The sequence below is a fragment of the Elephas maximus genome, chromosome 16 (genome assembly GCF_024166365.1).
Source record: "Elephas maximus indicus isolate mEleMax1 chromosome 16, mEleMax1 primary haplotype, whole genome shotgun sequence".
NCBI classification, from domain to species: Eukaryota; Metazoa; Chordata; class Mammalia; order Proboscidea; family Elephantidae; genus Elephas; species Elephas maximus.
The window spans coordinates 17,962,985-17,982,983 of NC_064834.1; the positions used below are offsets into that span (position 1 = coordinate 17,962,985).

The 19,999-nt window shown below is 52.8% G+C and overlaps 1 protein-coding gene across 1 annotated transcript in view; it reads right to left on the bottom strand.

Moving 5' to 3' along the window:
* Positions 1–19,999, bottom strand: part of COL13A1 (collagen type XIII alpha 1 chain) — a 101,205-nt gene that overhangs the window by 32,535 nt on the left and 48,671 nt on the right. Inside the window, exons 16-23 of the mRNA XM_049855801.1 lie at positions 10,778–10,822; positions 9,892–9,924; positions 7,915–7,941; positions 4,250–4,336; positions 3,919–3,972; positions 2,488–2,532; positions 2,018–2,086; positions 76–99 (exon numbers count right to left, since the gene is read on the bottom strand). Coding sequence (XP_049711758.1) covers positions 76–99; positions 2,018–2,086; positions 2,488–2,532; positions 3,919–3,972; positions 4,250–4,336; positions 7,915–7,941; positions 9,892–9,924; positions 10,778–10,822 — 384 coding nt within the window. The remainder of the gene's footprint in view (positions 1–75; positions 100–2,017; positions 2,087–2,487; positions 2,533–3,918; positions 3,973–4,249; positions 4,337–7,914; positions 7,942–9,891; positions 9,925–10,777; positions 10,823–19,999) is intronic.

Here is a 19,999-nt window from a genome sequence, read left to right on the forward strand (position 1 = left end):
TCCTTACTTCTAGGCTGCCTACCCCACAGCCCCCAGCCCAGTGCCCAAGGAAGGAGAGGAATGAGGAAGGCTTACCATCAAGGCCAGCGTTCGGATCTCCTAAAAAACCAACACCACATGTCAGTTGAAGAGCAAATCAAGAGCCATCTGGAAGGTCACCTCTGCCCAGTCAAGGGTACGTTGGGACTGTCCCCTCTAAGGAGCACAGGTGAAGGACGGGCGGTTGACCCTCCCAGGTGGGTCTCCATAGCTCCCAGCCCCACATCACCCCCACCCACCTTTCACCCCCAGTGTAATCACTGGACAGAGAACACTCCCCAGCTTACAAGCTAATTGCTGCTCTGCAGGCTGTTCTAGAATGGACTCAGGTCTGCACCAAAGTGGACTGCCAATATTTCCTTCACTTTACGAAAGGAGAGAAGGAAGCCAGTTCTCTTCTTTCTAATTGCTTACTGGCGACCCTCCCTTGCTCTTTCCTCTTCTGCCAGGGCTCAGATTTCAAGGTTCTGATGTACCACTGAACTTTGAATAAATGCAGTGTAACAAAATATGGACCACTCAAAAAATAGATTAGAGGGAAGATTGTTGGCCTTAAAAATGAATAACATGCAGAGAGAAATTTCTTTGAAGCAATGATTCTCAAACTGGGTAATTTTTTGTCCCCCAGAAAACATTTGATAATGTTTGCAGACTTTTTTTTTTGGTTGTCACTACTTGGGAGGGGTGGTGCTATAAGCATCTAGTAGGTAGAGACCAGGGATCCTGCTGAACATCCTACAATGCACAGGACTAAAAAGGACGTGTCTGTCAGTTTGTCACACTGTGGGGGCTTGCGCAGTGCCGTGATGCTGGAAGCTATGCCACCGGTATTCAGATACCAGCAGGGTCACCCATGGCGGACAGGTTTCAGTGAGCTTCCAAACTAAAACAGACTAGGAAGAAGGGGCTGGCAGTCTACTTCTGAAAAGAATTGGCCAGCGAAAACCTTAGTCAAGAAATCAAAGGACACATTGCTTTGGGCAAATCTGCTGTGAAAGACCTCTTGAAAGTAATGAAAAACAAAGATGTCACCTTGAGACTAAGGTGCATCTGACCCAAGCCATAGTATTTTCAATTGCATCATATGCACGTGAAAGCTGGACAATGAATAAGGACGATCGAAGAAGAACTGACTCCTTTGAATTGTGGTGTTGGAGAAGAATATCGATTTTACAATGGACTACCAAAAGAACGAACACATCTGTCTTGGAAGAAGTACAACCAGAATGCTCCTTAGAAGCAAAGTGTGTAGACTATGTCTCACATACTTTGGACATGATATCAGGAGGGATCAGTCCCTGGAGAAGGACATCATGCTTGGTAAAGCAGAGGGTCAGCGAAAAAGAGAAAGAACCTTGACGAGATGAATTGACACAGTGGCTGAAACAATGGGCTCAAGCATAACAAAGGTTGTGAGCATGGTGGAAGACCAGGCAGTGTTTGGTTCTGTAGTACGTGGGGTCACTATGAGTCAGAACCAATTCAATGGCACCTAACAACAACAACAAAAAGGATTATCCAACCTAAAATGTCAATACAGCTGAGGTTGAGAAACCCTGCTTTAGAGGTTGTTAGCTTATGAACTCAAAATATGATTAAATGAACAAAAGGATGTATTTCAGGAAGACAGATTCTACCATGTGCATGTACTGAAGAATAGGGCCCCAGAACCCTGGTGGGCCAGCACCTTTGCAGGGTGCTAGGGTGCTACCATTGTGGATCCCAGGTCCAGAGCCAGGTAACTGGCCAGTTGTGCCCAGAGAGACAGGCCACCTGGATGCCAAAGGATGGGGGCCATTTGCTGGAGGCTACCCAGTGGGATACCAAAGGAGAGAAAGCCAGGGGGTATCTCTCCCCTCGGAGCTCAGCAACATCAATCAGGCCTGTCTTGAAGAGCACCCTCATCGCACCCTTGGTCTAGAGCCCTGAGGTCCAGGAGAACTTCCAGATCTCTAGTTTCTGGGCTAGACCTACTCACCTGGAGAGCCTCGTTGATGTTTCCATTGTAATCCACCATCTCCCCCTTCCCTGGTTCTCCCTTGGAGCCCTACAAGACAAATGAGGTCTCAACCCAGAGCCTGAGTCAGGAGGGACCTGGGGGCAACTTCTGCCTGTGCTCTATCAAAGGGGGGCTGCATCACCATTGGCTGCACCTGGCTGCACAGGTGCCTTCAGAGGGCTGAAGGAGAACCTATGAGGGGATCCTAAACACTCCCAGAGGATGCCCAGGGATTCCAGAACAAATAGGGAAGGCTCCATTTGAGAAATCTGACTAGACAGACCTCAAGAAGACTGAGTCCAATCATAGCTGCAATGTCAGACCCCCTACTTGGGTCCAGAATGCTCTTCCTTTCCCTCCCCCTGGAGAACCAGGGCCAAGCCACTTCCCCCTGTGACTCCAGGGAGGTAAGATGTCCCACCATGACTCCAGGTGAGAGAGGCACATACCTTGGGGCCAGCTGGTCCCTGTTCTCCAGCTGTTCCAGGCTCCCCCTATTGCATGACAAAATTGGAGTGAAATGGAGACAGAGCTGGGTCATGCATTGATGTCCCCAGATGGGCCACACCTCAGGGGCCATGAAGGGGCCTGGAGCTCATCTGCACTCAGGCTGAGAGGACACAGACCGTCCTGTCCATGAGAGGGGAGCATGGCTCGGTCCCCTTCAGGAAGCACCTCCTGAGCACTCCCCTCTCCCTCTGAGCTCCTCTGGGCAGGTCTGCTCCCTCCCACTTAGCGCTGGAGGGCATCCTGTCTTGTGCTCTGCTGGTGGCTCCACTTGTGACTGTCTGGCCACCTTTCCTCAGTCCCCTAAGTCAGCAACATCCTTGGGAGCAGGAACCAGTCCTTTGCTTCTCTTTTATTTCCATCTTGCTCGTGTGGCACGGACTCTGTGAGTTTGTGCCACTGTCCTAGGTGATTGGTAATTGCCATAGAGACCTCATGCCATCCTTTTGGGGTCCTCTCTGCTTGTGAAAGACCCAAACTGCAGGGTACTAGGGACACAGGGGCATATAACTGTGGGTGGGGTGGTGGGATTTGCTGCTATTAAAAGCATGACAGAACTGTCTAGAAGAAATGAAACAGTGGTATAAATTATGAAAAACAAACCACAGTTCCAGTTGCTGTGGGATAATGCTGAAGTAGAAGACAGTCTTTTTTTTTTTTTTTTAAATCAAGATACCATACCATACCTGTTGCCGCTGAGTCAATTCTGACTCATGGCGACCCTATAGGATAGAGTAGAACTGCCCCATAGAGTTTCCAAGGAGCGCCTGGTGTATTCAAACTGCTGACCTTTTGGTTAGCAGCCGTAGCTCTTAACCACTATGCCACCAGGGTTTCCTAAATCAAGATAGAAAGTAAAAATAAGGGGAAAATGAGTTCTTTGGTACAATTCAACTCACGATGACCCTTAAGTAGACTAGCTCGTGGAGAGTTGAGCCACTGCTATGTCCAAGTGGTACTTGTCCCTGTGCCTCCCCCCACACAGCATTTTAGCCATCTGGTACCTATGAGGGCTCTGTCTGGGCCCTTTAAGAGGGGAGTTACTGGAGAAAGGTGAGAGCCCAACTTTGATACGTGGCTTAGGATGCTAACGGCTGCAGGGCTTTGGGTCACTCCCCATCTCAGATCTCCTATCCCTGGGCCAGCCTTTGCATGACTGCTGTCCCAGGGCAAGGCTCTCCAAAGCCACAGCCAGCCAGGAAAGACGGCAGCCAGGAATGGAGGGGCTGGTGGGAGTTGCCCACATGTCTGGATCAGCTTTGTGCCTGATGTCCAGCCACAGGGGTGACCCCAGCTGTTTCCCTCTCTCATCAGGAGCTCAAACCCCCAAGGTGACCCTCATCTGCAGCTCTTGGAACTGGCGGCCTGTGTACCTTGTCTCCTTGCCGTCCTGGGGGACCAGCCTGCCCATCAACACCAGCTTCTCCCTGGGGAAGAGGAGGAGGATAGAGTGAAGGCACGCAGGGCAGCTTGGGCAGCTGCTTAGAGGGGTAAAACACGGTCTTGCTGCTAATATCCCGGGTACTCAGTGTCCCTGCTGGCTTCTACTAACTCACACCATTCCATCTATTGGACTCCTATACCCTTGGTCCAAAAGACCATAGAAGGAGAGGTATCCAGGACAGTAGGTTCCTGAGAATGACCTCTGATTCAAGGTCATAGGCAAAGGTCTCCTTTGAATGTTGACCGCTAGGGAAGACTCACCTTTGACCCCGGGGGCCCAGGGAGCCCTGGGGGACCAGGCTCCCCTCGGCCCCCTCCAATGGCGTTGCCAGCGTCACCTTTCTCTCCCTGGGGGTGGAAAGTGGGGTTACCATTGTTGGATCAGCTTTGTTTTGGAGGGAGATGGTTGACCCTTTGCCTTCCACTCATCTGTCTTTTCTCCCTCACAGTTAAAGGGCAGCATGACATCCCTCAGCTTAAGCTGAGCTCCGTAGGGACATTAAAGATGGCTGGGGACCAGAGGCCTTCAGAGCCCTGGCTGATCTGACAGTGAGATTTGAAGAGGGAATAGAGTCATTACAGAAGGGGAACAGGTTTAGACCCGACACAAGGGACCCATCAGGGCCTGGGCCTAGAGCAGTGGTCCCGAATATGTTCCATGGAATACTCCTTTGGTAGGCTGGGAATATTCAATCTGTATAAAAAGCGTTTGGTGGCCAAACGATGTTAGGAAGTACAGGTTAAACACAGCTTTGCAGGTTCCTTCTATGTAGGACTACTGCTCAGAGCCTTTACCAGCCTAATAAGCACTGTGACTTTCTAAGAGGGGCCTATCTTATGCAAGAGTGCTCCTCAAATATATAGAGCAGATCACCTGGTCTTTTCTCCCACAGAGCTGCTGGCGGGTTTGAGCGGCCAACCTTTCAGTTAGCAGCTGAGCACATAACCACTGCGTCACCAGGGCTCATTGTCTCTGCGCGTGCGCGCGCACACACACACATTTAGAGAGAGAGGGAGAGAGTATCCTCCTGGGTGGTGCAAATGGTAAATGTGCTTTGGGTGTTAACTGAAAGGCTGGAGGTTCAAGTCCACCCAGAGGTGACTTGGAGGAAAGGCCTGGTGATTTACTTCCAAAGAATCAGCCATTTTTTGAAAACCCTGTGGAGCACAGTTCTACTCTGACACACACGAGACAGCCGTGAGTTGGAACTGATTGGCTGACAACTGGTCATATATGTAAGTTTTTAATGAAATTGAAACGTATTATGGAGCTAAGATACTGTGGGACATGTTTTCAGAGCTGGAGCAAGGAAATCTGACCAGGTGATTGCTACTGAGTTATTTCAGTTGGACAATCTGGGGCCAGTCAGGGGTCCCCACTGCAAACAGAACCTGGCTGGGCTCCAGCAGCCTTTCTCCCAGTCTGGGGGAGCGACACAGCTAATGCTGGGACCTGTGAGTGTGCAGGGCTGGAATGGGATGTGGGTGGGGATGGACACAGCCCTTACACAGAACCCACCGTCTAGAGCCTGTCATTATCTACCTTCTGTCCCAGGAGGCCAGGTAGCCCAAGGGAGCCCGCAGCCCCCTTCTCACCCTGTGGGGCAAGAGCGGACAGTGCAAGTGTTAGGAGCTCCTTCTCCAGAATGTCTGTGAAGGCACCAGCCCCACCAGCTTTGGGCCTTGGTTGGCCTCTGTCCTGCTTCCCTGCCATCTCCCTTGGCCACTCTTGGAAGGGCTCCACATCTTGTGGGACACCTATCCCTCCCTGGGCTACCAGCTGGGCCACGTCTGAGCCCCTCAGTGTGGAGACGGCTGGCACCGCTGTCTTCCCATGTGCTTGGCCCTTATCACTCATGCCAGGTGAGGAGCACACAGATTGCAACAGAGGCCAACGGCGTGTGTCTCTTCTGGGGGCCTCCTGAGGAGAGGTGAGCAGTTTAGCATGCTAGTATTTGGGGAAGTTACTCCCTTGAGTCATTACACTCTTTTCTGCTTTCTTACTGTCTAACAATACAGGCCCCCGTCTCTCCTGCCCACCTCCTCCTTGCCATGAGGAAAGAAAACAGCCACCTAGCGGAACTTCCCTTTGGGGGAATACCTTGAGAAGTTTGCTTTCCTGACCAGCTTCTTTCATTCTCAAAGAACACTAGTTTTCCTTCCTGTGACATGAATCACAGGGTCCCTCAGGATACTCAAGCCCCGTTCTCACTGCATAGACCCAGCAACTGAGGTCCCAAGAGGTTAAGTGACTTATAGAAAATCCCTCGCTGAGTTAGTGGCAAAACCAGGTCTAGAACCCACGTCTCTTGGTCATTCTTCTATGTCACAGGCTTAATTTTGTATTCTCAGATTGTCCACTATTAGGTTAGCCTCCAAACACCCCACCAGAGGGCGTTAGTATCAGGTCATTCTCCACGGCCCTGAGGAACGGTGGGCTCTAGTATAGAATAACAGGAACTGAGGGTGCTGGGGCCATTATTTGGTCAGATGTCTCAATGGACTTTCTAGCTGGAGCCACTAAAGATGCCACACAGGCTGTGGGCCTCATGTACCTTCCACCTGCCCTTGGGTAGGAGCTGAATAGCAGAGTTACCTGAGGCTGGCAAAGGGAGGAAGGCCAGGAGGCCCAGGGGATGGGAGGGAAGGGGTCCTGGGGAGGCAGTGCAGGCCCTGCCTTCCGTGGGCTGCTCCTGCAGTGCAGGCCTTCACCCAAGCATCCCTGGAAACAGACCAGGTCTAAAGGGAAGGGACGCAGGTCCTGCCCCACAGAGATCCTGGGGAAGCAGGGCCTGAGGGCAAGAGGTTGTTCCAGCTGCTGGGCTTTCCGCCTGGGTAACCCACGGCTTTCAAGGAGGGAGGGTGTGCTCTACAGTGTGAACTTCTGAATCTTTGCCAGGCCATCCTGCTGACAGTCTCCTCTTCCCTGGGCTCCATGCACCCCCAGCACACTGCAGGCAACACACCAGCCATGGGGTTGGCAGGACAGGGAGTCAGGGATCAGTGGAGGCCAGAATGAGAGAGGAACACACCCAAGTACACAATATCCTACCCTCTGCCCCCTCTTTCCCGGCAAACCTGGGGGCCCTGGCTTCCCTGCTGCTCCTGGGTTTCCCTTTGAGGTAAGAAGAGAAAGTCACCAAAAAGAGGATGGGGTGGGGGTGGTGTGGTGAGGGGTGGGCGGTGACAGGAGACCAGCCTTTCCAAAGTGGGTTCTGTAGAATGCCTGCCCTATCATTAGATGCTCCTCTTAAAAAAAGGATGCCCTGTTCAAAAAAGTTTTGAAAATGCTGCACAAGGTATTTCTTTTTTAGAGCTTCCCAATGCACATTGGAGCCCTGGTAGCTCAGTGGTTAAGAGTTCGGCTGCTAACCAAAAGGTCGGCAGTTCGAATCCACCAGCCGCTCCTTAGGAACCCTATGGGGCAGTTCTACTCTGTCCTGTAGGGTCACTATGAGTTGGAATTGACTCAACGGCAATGGGTTTGGTTTTTGGTTTAGTGCATGTTATCATACTAAAGGCTCTGAGAAGAACCTGCCGTAAAGAAACCTCTGTAATACGTTAGATGCACTATTTCTCAAGTCTATTTGACCATGGAAACTTCTTCTCACGCTACATCTCTTATTTGCTGGCTGAGAGAGAAAGAGACCCCTGCAGGCACAGGAGACAACAGTCACTGCTTGTGGCAAACCAGCTGAGGTGGCGTGGGACCGAGACGTCCAGGCCAGGATCCAGGGAAGGGGGCAGCCATTTGCAGTGTGTTCCTGACAAGCAGACCCCTCCCTGGTCGACCCCTCTTTGCTCAGTCAGGCCCCCAGCCCCAGCCCAGCGTCAGGGGGACCAAGAGCTAAATACCAGCAGCCTCTCCCACCTCCACCCCACACTCTTAGCTCCGTGCAGCCCAGAACATTCCTGTGCAACAGTACCTTGGCTCCTGGGGTCCCTGGCTCACCCTGTGTGCATCAAAAAAAAAAAAAAAAAATCAGGTAAAGAAGAAAAAGAATAAGTAGAATGGGTATAGGCGTATATGTATAGGGGCAGGTAGAGGTATACACATATGTGAGGACGCGAGTATCCATATGTATGTGTCAACACAGACATGCATGGGCAGGCACATATGCTCCTGAAGACAGGACTACAGATACTCCTCAGGCATCGCCAAACACCTTCCGAGGCTGGTTTTCTAGTTTTGAAAACTTAAGACCGTAGTCTCATGGGAAACTCAGTCAGTTGGCATAGTATAGTTCACAAAGTTCATGTTCTATAACCTAGGGAAGTGAGTAGTGTCTGGGGTCTTATAAGTTTGTGAGCAGCCATCTCAGATACACCTATTGGCGTCTACTAGTCAGAAGAAAAAGAGTAAGAAGGTAACCAAAATCTCAGAGAAGAAACAAGTCTGCAAGGCTGAGAGCCTACATGAGTCATGACCTCAGCTACCCTGAGACCGGAAGAACTAGATGGTGCCTGGCTACCACCACTGACCAATCTGACCAAGGTCACAATTGATGATCCTGGATAGAATGGAAGAAAAATGTAGAACAAAACTCAAATTCTTAGAAAAGTCCAGACTAACTGGACCCCTTGAGACCAGAGGACTCCTTGAGACTATCGTCCTGAGACACTCTTTAAACCTCCAACCAAAACTACCCCCTGAGATCAACTTTTAGCAGAAAAGCAGGGTGACACAAAGAACAAAGGATATTACCCGTTAGATTGGTGCTCTACCAAAAAACATCTATATGAGTCCAAAAGGACTACATTTAATCTAAAGCAAAGATGAGAAGATAAGGGGGCAAGGAAACTGGAGTACCAGAAATGGAACAACCAGAACACAAAGAGAACGTTGGCACGTTATGAAAAACATTAACTGTCATTGATCAATTTGTGTGGATATCGTTAAATGGGAACCTCACTTGCAGTGTAAACTTTTACCAAAAACGTAATAAAATAGTATTTTTAAAAAAGAATAAGTAGAAGGAAGAGAAAAAGGAGAGGAGGAGGAGGAGGAGGAGGAGGAGAGAGAGAGCTGATGAGAAAAGGCCAAGGCAGTCTGGGAAAGTGAAGCATCAGCCCCCGACCAGAGAAGACCTCCTGGGCTACCGACCCTTAGAGGGTTTCATATTTATCAAGGGCGTTTGCCTCCCAGATGGCCCCTAGTCTAACAAAAGGATTTACACTAGGCTGGTGGAGCAGAGTGCCAATATCGCTGATCTTTCTCTCCTGATAACAGTCTCTTCCTGGAGCGTGAGACCAGGCTGATCCAACTCTGCTTCTCTCCAAGCTTCTAGCATAGCACTTGGCAGACAGTCCAGGCGAATTTACTGAATGAATCAAAGTGAATGGCCAAGCGAGTGATGACTCCCCGGCTGCTGCCTTTGCCGGGCAGAGGGCCCGATCCTTCCCTTAGGGGAGGGCCGTGGGGGTGTGAGAGTGTGTGCTGCACCCCAGGAGGCAGGAGAGGATGGGCGGGCTTGGACACAGTGCCCCTCTGTAAATGGACCGGTCACTTATGCTTCTGGGGTGTTCCCACCCATCCACCAGGCAACCAAAGGGGCAGTTAGGGAGGAGCTGAGGAAAAGCTTGCCTGCTCTCCTCTGAAGCTTTGAAAGCATATAGTCCCTGAGTTCTTGAGTGTCGGGGGAAAGGCTGGGCTCTGTATGTGGCAGGCTGGGGAGCTCCTCAGTGGAGGCTGGTAAGCTTTGCAAGGCTTAGTTAAAGGACTACTCGTGTTCAAGGTTCCGCATCTAACATCAAAGCTGCTTTAAGAAGTGTTTCCAGATCCTGTCTGTCCCCTCATTTGTTCGGTGGCCACCCCGCTGAGGCACTGCAGGCCCAGCTCTGCCCTCTCCACTCCCTCCCTCCCAGGCTGCCCCTGAGCCTTTGAGTTACAACGGTCAACTGACCTTCATCCCAGCCACAGTGATACCAGGAGCCCCCTGGCAGAGAGAAAAAAGGCATGAAGGCTTTCTGTAGTCAGAGAAATCATGGAGGAAATGTCAGCCTGACTGTGGAAGACTCCCCAATTCTGCCTGCCCCCCAAACTCACACGGGGGAGTGGAGGGGCTGAGCTGCCAGCAATGCAGAGGGGACTCTGCGAGCAAGGCTTTGCGGCACAGGGCACTGGCTTCTCTGGACTTCCCGCCCATCTATTCGGCACGGGTTGGAGGGTTCATGGGGCGGGGGACAGATGAAGGCATCCTTGGGGTAGAATGGGGGGTTTCCTTGGAATATGAGAGAATGAGGAGATGGGAGGAAGAGGGGGAGCAGAAGAGAGAGCCATGGGGAGGGCTGGATTAGCAGACAGTACAAAATAAAGGGGCTGGTTTTACCAAACACAATAGACCCCCGAATGTGCAGGTGGGACTATCCTCTCCACCACTGCCCTTGTGGACTGGGGAGTGGCTGGGGTGAACCCCACTTTCATATCAACCCAAGACCATCTACCATGAGGTAGACATGCTGCCCAAAGCACCACTTAGCAAATCCCGAGTGGAGATGATTCTGAGGTATCCCGACTCCCGACAGGGGTCTCAGGACTGCTGCCAGAGCTGGGTCACCTGAACAGAAGGAGAGCTGACCACATCAGGAGGGTGTGATGGGTGACAGCTCATGAGCCATGTGGCAGGGGAAGGCCCTGGGGAGGAGACATGAACTCTCTTCCCAGCAGGATGTGAGAAGAAAGAGGGCCATGAGCTGGGCCTCCATGGGTGTCCCGAGCTTGGGAGAGAGGATGGGTATGGGGGGTGGGGCTTCAAGGGGCTGCTACGGGTTGGAGTGGGGGGCAAGTACCTTCGCTCCATGTTTGCCCGGCATCCCCGGCATGCCCCGCTCTCCCTGGAGGAAGAAAGAAGAAAAATAATGAGAAGGGGAACAGATTCAGTGTCCCAAGGCCTCTGAGCCCTTGAAGTGTGACCTGCCAGGATGTTAGCAAGAACAGCTTCTCTGGAAGCTCCAGAGGGCTGTCCACAGCTCAAAGTGAGCTTTTGGGACTTGCCTGCTCCCTGGAGGGTGGCGCCATCCCCTAGCAGCCATGGTGGGTAGCTTCCCTCAGCAAGGCAAACATGCAGAGGCCCAAGTCACAGACTCACCAGGCAGGAGAGGCCCAAGCAAGCACCTGGGGTGGCCGGGGTCCAGTGAAGTGAGGGACAAGCCTGCCAGTGGGCCACTTGGCCGCTTACCTACTGAACGCCCTCCTCCTGTCCCTGCCTACTCCTTCCTGCCCCATTTTTCCTCAGGTTTGCTGGGATGGTACCTGTTGGATAAGTCAGACAGGGCTTTCCTGCTGTCCTCTTCTCTAGGGCTCCTTTTCCTCCCAGGGGCCTCAGGAGTAACTCTTCTCAAGGGTCGGAAGGTTAGCCTGTGCTCTGAGAGGATAAGGGGCCCGAACCTCCCTGCTTCTCAGCACAGTATCCCTGACTTGCCTGTCCTGAGGCTTTGGGGGACTGTCTCCTCTTGGGATGGTGTGGGGTCTGCTCGACCATCTTGCACTGTCTGATTTGCACTTCCGATCTCTATTCCCCATGAAAATGCCAACTTATGGAAGGGGGTGAGGTCAGCTAGTGACGAATGGGGGACCGAGAACAGGCGAGTAGAGATATAACCTGCCTGAGCAGAGGAAGAGCTCAGGGGAGGAGAGGAGGCAGCTCTGTTCCCACTGGTATAACCCACACAAAGCCCCCAGCCAGGGCCCAGGGTGCTGGCCAGCCATAGGGGTGGCTGTCAGCCTGCCGCCCTTCCGACTCCTGAAGGCCAGCGCTGTGCAGTGGGCAATACAAGCGTGGAACAGACCTGGTTCCTGCCCAGCTCTCCCTTCGAGTTAGAGTGCTGTGGCTGTAGCCTAGCTTCCATCTCCAGAGGCTGAAAGGCAGAGGGAAACCTGGTCCCCTCCCCAAGCCTCCATCTCTTCAGCGGTTCACTCCTTCCCTTGTCTGCCATCTTACAGGAAGGCCCGGGCCACCCTTCTCGCCAAGGCTAAAGCTGCCCTGGCTTCTCCTCTCCATGATCTGTCTTCCACCCTGGCATCCGAGTTCTCCTGAGACACAGGCTGGATAACAATACTCCCTTCCTCAAAAACATCCACTGTTCCAGAAAGAAGGGGCCAGACTCCTGAGCTCAGCCCCCTGCCCCTGCTTCCTTCCCAGTCTCCTCACCTGACATCTGGCATGAGTCTGTGTCCCTGACAACACCATCCATTTTCACAATCACATGCCCTTTTGCTATTCCCTCAACTCAAAACCCTATTCTTCATTCAGTGTCCTGGTGAAACACCACCTGCCCTGTGAAGCCCTTGGCTATCCCTGTGTGATGGTTAATTTTATGCGTCAACTTGCCTGGCTCTGATTCCCAGTGGTTTGGCTAAGCCTTAGACTAGTTGCTGTTCCATAATGCAATGCAATCACTTTCCACAGTGTTATCTAATGGAATCAATTGATCCATTGAGCTTCCTCAGGGTGTAGTCTGCCTCCAGACTATATGTTGGCCGAACTCATTCTCTCTCTCCACTCTCCACTCTTTTCTTTGTCTGACTCATATATCTTAGGCCAAAAGTCTACAGCAGCCTCTAACCTGTCACCTGACCTATGGATTTTGGACTTGCCAGCCCCAAAATTACATGAGCTAATCCCTTGAAGTAAATTTCTCTTTCCATATATATATACATATACCAAAAAACCTGTTGCCATCGAGTCAATTCCGACTCATAGTGACCATACAGGACAGAGTAGAACTGCCCCATGGGTTTTCCACGGACCAGCTGGTAGATTTGAACAGCCGACCTTTTGGTTAGCAGTCAAGCTCTTTAACCACTGCACCAGCAGGGCTGCTCCATGTACTATAAATACATCTCACTGGTTCTGTTTCTCTAGAGAACCCTAAGACACCACCATAATCCCATGCTGGCTCCTCACCACAGGGACGGCTCTTCTCCACCCTTGTGATCTGCACTCATGTCTGCCTCTGTGATGGCCTCACCTCCACCTGCTTTGGGCCAGGTCTCTTAATTTTGCAAAAGGCACAGGATCTTTAGCTCCAAATGCCAGAGTCCTCCCTCACCCTGACCCCACCAGTGACCCCTGAGCCCCAGGCTGGGTGGCAGAGCTGGACTCAGGGAGCACCTCACAGCAGACAAGTTGGAGCACCAGGTGTCCCAGCCTCTGAGTTCTGGGAAAACCCTCTGGGAGAGAGCAGAGAAAGGCAGGGCCATTTAGTGCACCTACCATAGCTCTGGCACTGGGCTAAGTGCTTCACGTTCTTCCTTCGTTTAATCTCAAAGGGTCCTTTCCACTGTGAGAGGGGACGCTGTTCCCTGCTTCACGGGTGAGAAAACTGTGGCCCATAGAGGCTGGGTATGATTGCCAAGCTCGTGCAGCTTATAAGAGGCAGGGCAGGAATTTGAGCACAGGTCCATTGGCCAAAGAAGTCCAAGTGCCCATTTCTCTTGGCCCGCCCCAAGCATCAGATGGGTTGATGTTCCATCCACTTCCAGAAAACATCTTCTGCGGGGTGAGAGCAAGGCACAGTGCCTCTCTGTGTGAGGACAGCTCCAACCAGGGCAGGGGAACCTAATGACAGGCACCCAGAGAAAAGGGGTTGGATGAGGCACTGCCTCTAAGCACAGGTCTGCTCTGTGGCCAGCAGAGGGCGCCACAGGACCTCATCTGAAATCCAGCAACTGCAACCGTGGTGTTTGAGTTTTCCGCCTCCCTCACAGCCTGGAGCTGTCCGAGTGAACGAGCCCTAAAGCACCCTCCATGGAGTCAGTCGGAGGTCCCTGTCGTTCTTTCCTTTGGAGGACCAGGGTTCCCTGCTAACATTCCAGTCTGACCTAACAGGGTCGACTTGGCCTGGGGTCCCCCAGACAGAGTCCCCTGGGTGGGTACAGATGGGCAGTCAGCTTGGGAGTCCCTGACTTTTCAGAGGTCTCTCGGTTGTCCCTCTCTTCTGCTTTTCCTCAGCCCCTGGCTGCCCCTTTCTACCTCCATTTGGGGAGATGAACCAAGTCAGGCATGCTGTCTGTGTGACGTCTGAGAAGCCACATTCTCTTTCTAGGCCTATGGTCCTTATCTCAAAACCAGGTCCCTTCTGCCCTCTCCTGCCCCTCCATCTCTCTCCACCCCTGCAGCCCTTGGGAGGGAGAGGGGCCAAAAGCTGAAGAGGTGGTGCTCAGGTCTGCTGGCAGCTCCAGAAACGGCTCGGGCTCGGCGGAGAGGGAGTTTTAGCTCAGGGTGAAAACGTGGCGGGGGGGGGGGTGTGGGCGGTCTCAGTGGTGATCCCCTTTCCCCTCCTCTTACCCACCAGGGGACAGCTGCAGACACTTCCGCAGGGGAGGAGGGCAGAATCAGCTTTTTCGTGAGCTGCTCAGAACAGAACCCCTGGGGGTGAGGGTTTCCGGCTAATTGGGGTTGACTTTATCCCACGTTGGTTTGAGTAGAAAAGACACAATGACGCACTCAGGGGAAATCCGGCCCCTGGGGCCTCCTAGTGGGGCAGCCCTCCTCGTTAGGGCAGCTGACCTTCGCCCCTTCCCTCCCCTCTGGGTCAGGTCTGTTAATTCCACCAATGACCCAGGAGCCCTTGATCCCCATCTCCGGGCCTCCCTCCCGCCCACCTCTCTGCCAGGCAGGGAGCCCCTCTGACCCCACCCTGTAGGTTCTGTCCACCTCATTAGTCTCTTTCTCTCAGGGCTTGTCGCTATGGGTTTGCCCTAGCCTGACCTCTGAACTGGGGAACTGGGCTCCTCATCAGCCAGAAGACATCATCCCTGGTGAGGTGAGAGGGGGCAGGAGTCATTACCTAGGACTCCAGGGTCACCTTGCAGGCAGACAGGAGGTGGGCAGGCTGTGTGTGCCTATGGCTAAGCAGAGAGATGACACATTTCTGCTCAGAGAGCTATTCCTACCACCATGTCTTTGTGAGATCGTACCTCGGGGCTCCTTCTTTTCCATTTCTCCTCTGAAAAGGTTTCCTGTTTAAAAGCTTTAAGTTGTTCGTAACTGTGCTTTATTTAGCTACACAACCTCATTCCTGTCTCCGTCTCCAGCGGGCCAGGCCCTCACAGTCTACAAACACCTACAGGGCCCTAGTTATCCACTCTGCCTTGGCCTTCCCTGCTCCTTCCAGAGAGGACCCCCTCTCAACCATGCCATCTGGCCGTTCTGCAGTCGGGTGAGGGGACACTCAGTGTTACAAAGGGTCTTGCCCCAGTTGTAGGGAGGGTGAATGGCAGAGGCTGCTGGAACCAGGCCAGTGCCCTGACTACCCATCCATCTGTCCACCACTCTGGGAGGATGGCCTTTTAACCTTGGTGCCAAAAGGTGGATTCTGGCACAGAGAGGTGGATTCCAGTCAATGCAGGCTAGGTAGGCTCGGGTGAGTACAGGGGATAGGGAGGAGTTGCCCTGAATGGCCTTGTAGACTGCTGCTTAGACGCTCCAGCTGGGCCCTGCACGGAACACCTCGCAGCATCAATTGGCTCTCCCTTCTGGCCTCAGTGTCCAGGTGGGAAGTCCCATCCTTTCTCTAGATGACAGAGTAGTAGTGAACTCCTTGGAATACAGCCCTCCACAAGCCCAGCCTACAGGAGTGGTCTATGAACTGGTGATTGACTGTTTGTTGTACAAGCTGGGCAAGGACTCTGCAAGAAGATGAAGCCTGGAAGGAGTTGGAGGTGGTAGGAGAGGGCTTTAAGGTCAGCACCCCATCCAAGCAAATGTCAGGCCAGAGAAGTAGGTGGAGATGAATGAGCCTCACTAATATGAGGCCTTTCGAACAGGCTGGGCCCTGCTGCAGCCAGGTCTGGGTGGGGAGGGGCCTTGGGCCACATGAAACCCTGTACACACACTCTTTGTTCTCTGTAGGGGAGGAGGCAGCAGGCGGCTCTGGCCTCAAGTCTGGACCACGGCCCTTGCCTGGGCTGGCAAAGCCCAGTGAGGAGGAATAATGCCTTTCTCTTCTTCTAAGTAGTTCCCAGGCCTCCCAGGAAGAAGGCAGCCCAGGTCCTGCTTCTCTACCCTAGCCAGCCTCCAGACCCACAAGGACCAGAACCACAGAAATGCCGGTCATCAGGGTGGCAGGAAGCAATCCGGGGAATGACCCTGGCTGGGCGCCCCACTGAAGGCCAGGGCTTTGGACAGATGGCTGGCTTATATCTCAATTTGAGATCAGTTGATTTCTGTAGTTAGTTCCAAAAAGAAAATCCAACTGTAATTAATCTGTGGATTTTGGAGTGCAGGAAAAGCAGGGTGCAGAGAGCAGAGAGCAGAGCGTGGGGCTGGAGTCCCTGCATCCCCTACGAGGCCTAGGATCTGGGGCCCATGCCTCAGTTCCCTGGTCTGCTGTCATTTAAATGTTCTGGGTGTCTCCACTGGGATTTCCTGGCTTTGAAAGAAGACACTGTGCCCACAGCAGAAGGCTCCTGCGTCTCCAGCCTCCGTCTGCCTGGAATGCTCTGCTGCATGAGGACGCCCCCCATGCCTGTCACTCAGGGCCTCTAGGAAACGGGTATGCAGGAGGGTCTTGGGAATAGCTGTGGTGGAAGGTGGAGATGAGCTGCCTTCTCCTGAAGCTAGAGGAAAGCCTGTACCATCCCAGCTTCCTGGAGAGCCATTCCAGCAGTCCGTGGCCATGGGAAAAGCACTCCACTTTCTTTGTTTTTCCACTACAACAATGTACCAAGAACCTCACTTTAGACTCTCCAGGTACTGCTTGGCGAGCCAAGGAGGTGCAGGGAAAGGCCTGAATCCAGCCACAAGCTTTGTCTCACAGGAAGGAAAAAAGCTCACCTCCTACCTCTTTCCTTCCAATTGAGGAAACGGGGCTGGTGTCCTACCAGAAAACATGGGTCCCCTGGGCTCCTAAGACACATGGAGTATAAAGTCATTAAGAACAAGGCTTTGGGGTCAGAGAGACCTGGGTTGGATTCCCGGCTTCGTACCTCCTAGTTATACACCTTGGGGGAAATAGCCTCTGTGAACCTCAGTTCATTAATCTGTCAGTGGGGGTAAGATATAAAATCTACCTCACAGGGTTGCTATAAAGATTCAATAAGATGACGCACGCAAAGTGCCTGGTACTCAGCCTGCCGTGCTGGGTATCATGGTACAGAAGGTTGTCCACCTGCGTAGGCCCCTGCTCTGACTGGCAGGTCAGAATCATCATGCCATTTCTCAGAAGGACTGAGGAGAGGTGAGAAGGGCCAACAGGGTCAGAGAATGAAGAAGGCTGGGCAGGTGAGCTTCTGCTCCCCACACACTTCACTCAGGGCTCTGCCATCCAGCTACAGGGCCTCCCTGGATCTCCTGCCCTGGGAACCCCCGTTCATGGGGAGCCCCCAGAGCTCAACCATAAGGCTCTGCCTCCGTCCCCCTCTGGCCTGACCCACGTGGCCCACAGGAGGTGAAGGTGCTGCAGCCTCGGTCCTTCACGCAACCCTGAAGCTTCCCACTCAGAAGGCCAAAGGGCAATACTTGCCAACCCTCTTGGAAGACAGCCCAGGTGGTGAGGTTTTAAACACACTCTCCCTCTCATGACATATTTAAAAGAGTGGCGTCATAAATTTGGGTCAAATGGGTATCCACTGGGTATACAATGGAGTCCTGGTGGTACAGTGCTTAAAAGCTCACCTGCTAACCAAAAGGTTGGCAGTTTGAATCCATCAGCTGCAACACGGAAACCCTATGGGGCAGTTCTACTCTGTCCTATAGGGTCGTGATGAGTCAGAATCGACTTGGCAGCGACGGGTTTGGTTTTGGTACGGGGTGCGCAATACTGGCAGTGAGTGTCTAGGCAGGAGGGGCAGCCCTGGGTGAGCGTGGGGGCCACATGGATGCCCCTGCTTCTAGCTTGGGCTGGGTGGAGAGGCCTACCCTGTTGGCCTGGCTGGCCTTGAGGAGAATGCCAGGCCTGTTCCAGCTGATAAGGGGTGGTGGTGATGGTGGTCGATAAAACTAATTGTTAGCAAACTTCACAGGCCGAGAAATGTCTTCGAGAAATGTCTTTGCTGAGAGTTAAGTCCCAGCCAGTAATGGAAGGAAGGCCTCCTGCATGGGTGCCAGGTTGCCAGGACGGAGGGCAGCCGCTTATATGGCCTCGTGGAGAGGGTCTTCCTCTCCCCGACCCCAGCCTCGGCTGCCTCACCAACACAACGAAGCCAAACCCAGTGCCGTTGAGTCGATTCTGACTCATAGCGACCCTACAGGACATGGTAGAACTGCCCCATAGAGTTTCCAAGGACCGCCTGGTGGATTCGAACTGCCGACCCGTTGTAACCACTATGCCACCAGGGTTTCCTCGGCTGCCTCAGCATCCATTAATTCCTCCTCTTTGGCTTTTGGGAGCTCTGCTGGCACAGTGGTTCAGAGCTCGGCTGCTAACCAAAAGGTCGGCAGTTCAAATCCAGCAGCTGCTCCTCGGAAACCCTATGGGGCAGTTCTACTGGGTCGGAGCGGGTCACTATGAGTCGGAATTGACTCGACGGCAACAGGTCTGGTTTTTTTTTTTTTTCTTTTTTCTAAGTTGCCCTTTTACCCAATTTCTGACATGGCCATTCCTATCTTGTCACCCAACAGCCCCTCAGCAGTCGTGGTCTCTAACCGGCCCTCCCGGCCATGCCCCATATAGTTTCCTGTGATAAGAACCTGTTACTGTCTTATAACTCAGTTTCTCAATGGCTGTAGTTACTCCTTGCCCCTCCAGGCCATGTCCCTTGAGTCCATGAGATAAAAATTTCTCCCCTTTCCCATATTAATGCCCTAAAAACCTTTAAACTGACCAATGAGACTTCAGCACATGCCAACCCCAGGACCTCACCCTGCTTGCCATACACTGGCCCTCTCCTACACTTCTAGCTTGTTGCTGCCTTGTCCCAGGGTGCGATCCCCTATGGGGCCTGCATCGAGGCATGCTATAGTTTCCTCTCGGGGACCTGTGAGTACCAAATCCTGTTTATTTTCTGGCCTTCCTTCTTGAGCCTCACTTCCTCAGGCTACACCTGATAGAATATCCAAGACTTCCTGAGCTCCTCATCTGTAGCTTAGGTCAAACTTAATACACACCTGCCAGGGCCTGCCCCTTCCCGGGTGGTGGGCTGGGAAAAAGCTTCTCCCAGCATCTGTGATCAAGCTGACTTCACATCAGTGCCTCCTCCCCACGCCCTTATTCCAACAGAGAGAAAAAGTGAGAAATGATGGAGAAGGGAAGGGAAGTTGGGGATAAGCCTCCACACCACAGAGAAATCCCAGGTGGGGCTGGTGTAAGCTTAGACTCGGGTGAGGCCCTTGAGCAGACACTGCTCTTTGCACCAGGGTAAGAAGACAGGCTGGCCGCCATTTACAATTCCAGAATGATAGCTTACTAGCTGTGCAGCCCTGGGCAAAGGGCTAACCTCTTTGAGCTTCTCATCTGTAAAATGGTGATAACAAGCTCTAACCACTGGGCGACAGTAAGGACCAGTGAGATGGGGCATGAATGGATTTGAGTTAATCTACATATGTGAGGTTATTGCTTCACCTGTCTTTGGGCATTGGTTCCTCCATCTCAGTACTCTGAGGGTGAGCAAACTTCGCCCCAGGCATTGTGACCTTTGGGGCCAAGAGGACCACTAATCCTAAGTGGCTGGGTGAGTGGAACAAACCCATGTAGCCTCCTGAGAGTAGCTTGGATGTTGAGAAAGGACCTCAAGTTCTTGGAGGTGGACCCTCTGCTGCTGGTCATCAGTTCCCAGTGCACGCCCTCTGGGCTCCGCTAGTTTAGGAGGCCTTGGCTGACTTGATGACAAGACAAGGTCCCAATAGAGGGGGGACCACCACCAAGAGTTGGTGCTGAGACCACCTGGGGCCAGTTGGCTTTGGGGGGCTGGTGGCTTCAGGAGACCCCACCAAAAAGACTCAACCCCAGGCTGGGAGAAGTGGAGGCAGCAGGAACCTTCCAGAGACCCAGAGAGGCATTGAAAGGGAGCCAGCACCTCATAGCCCCTCGAGAGTCCACAGAAAGAGGCCCCCATGGAGAAGCAGAGGG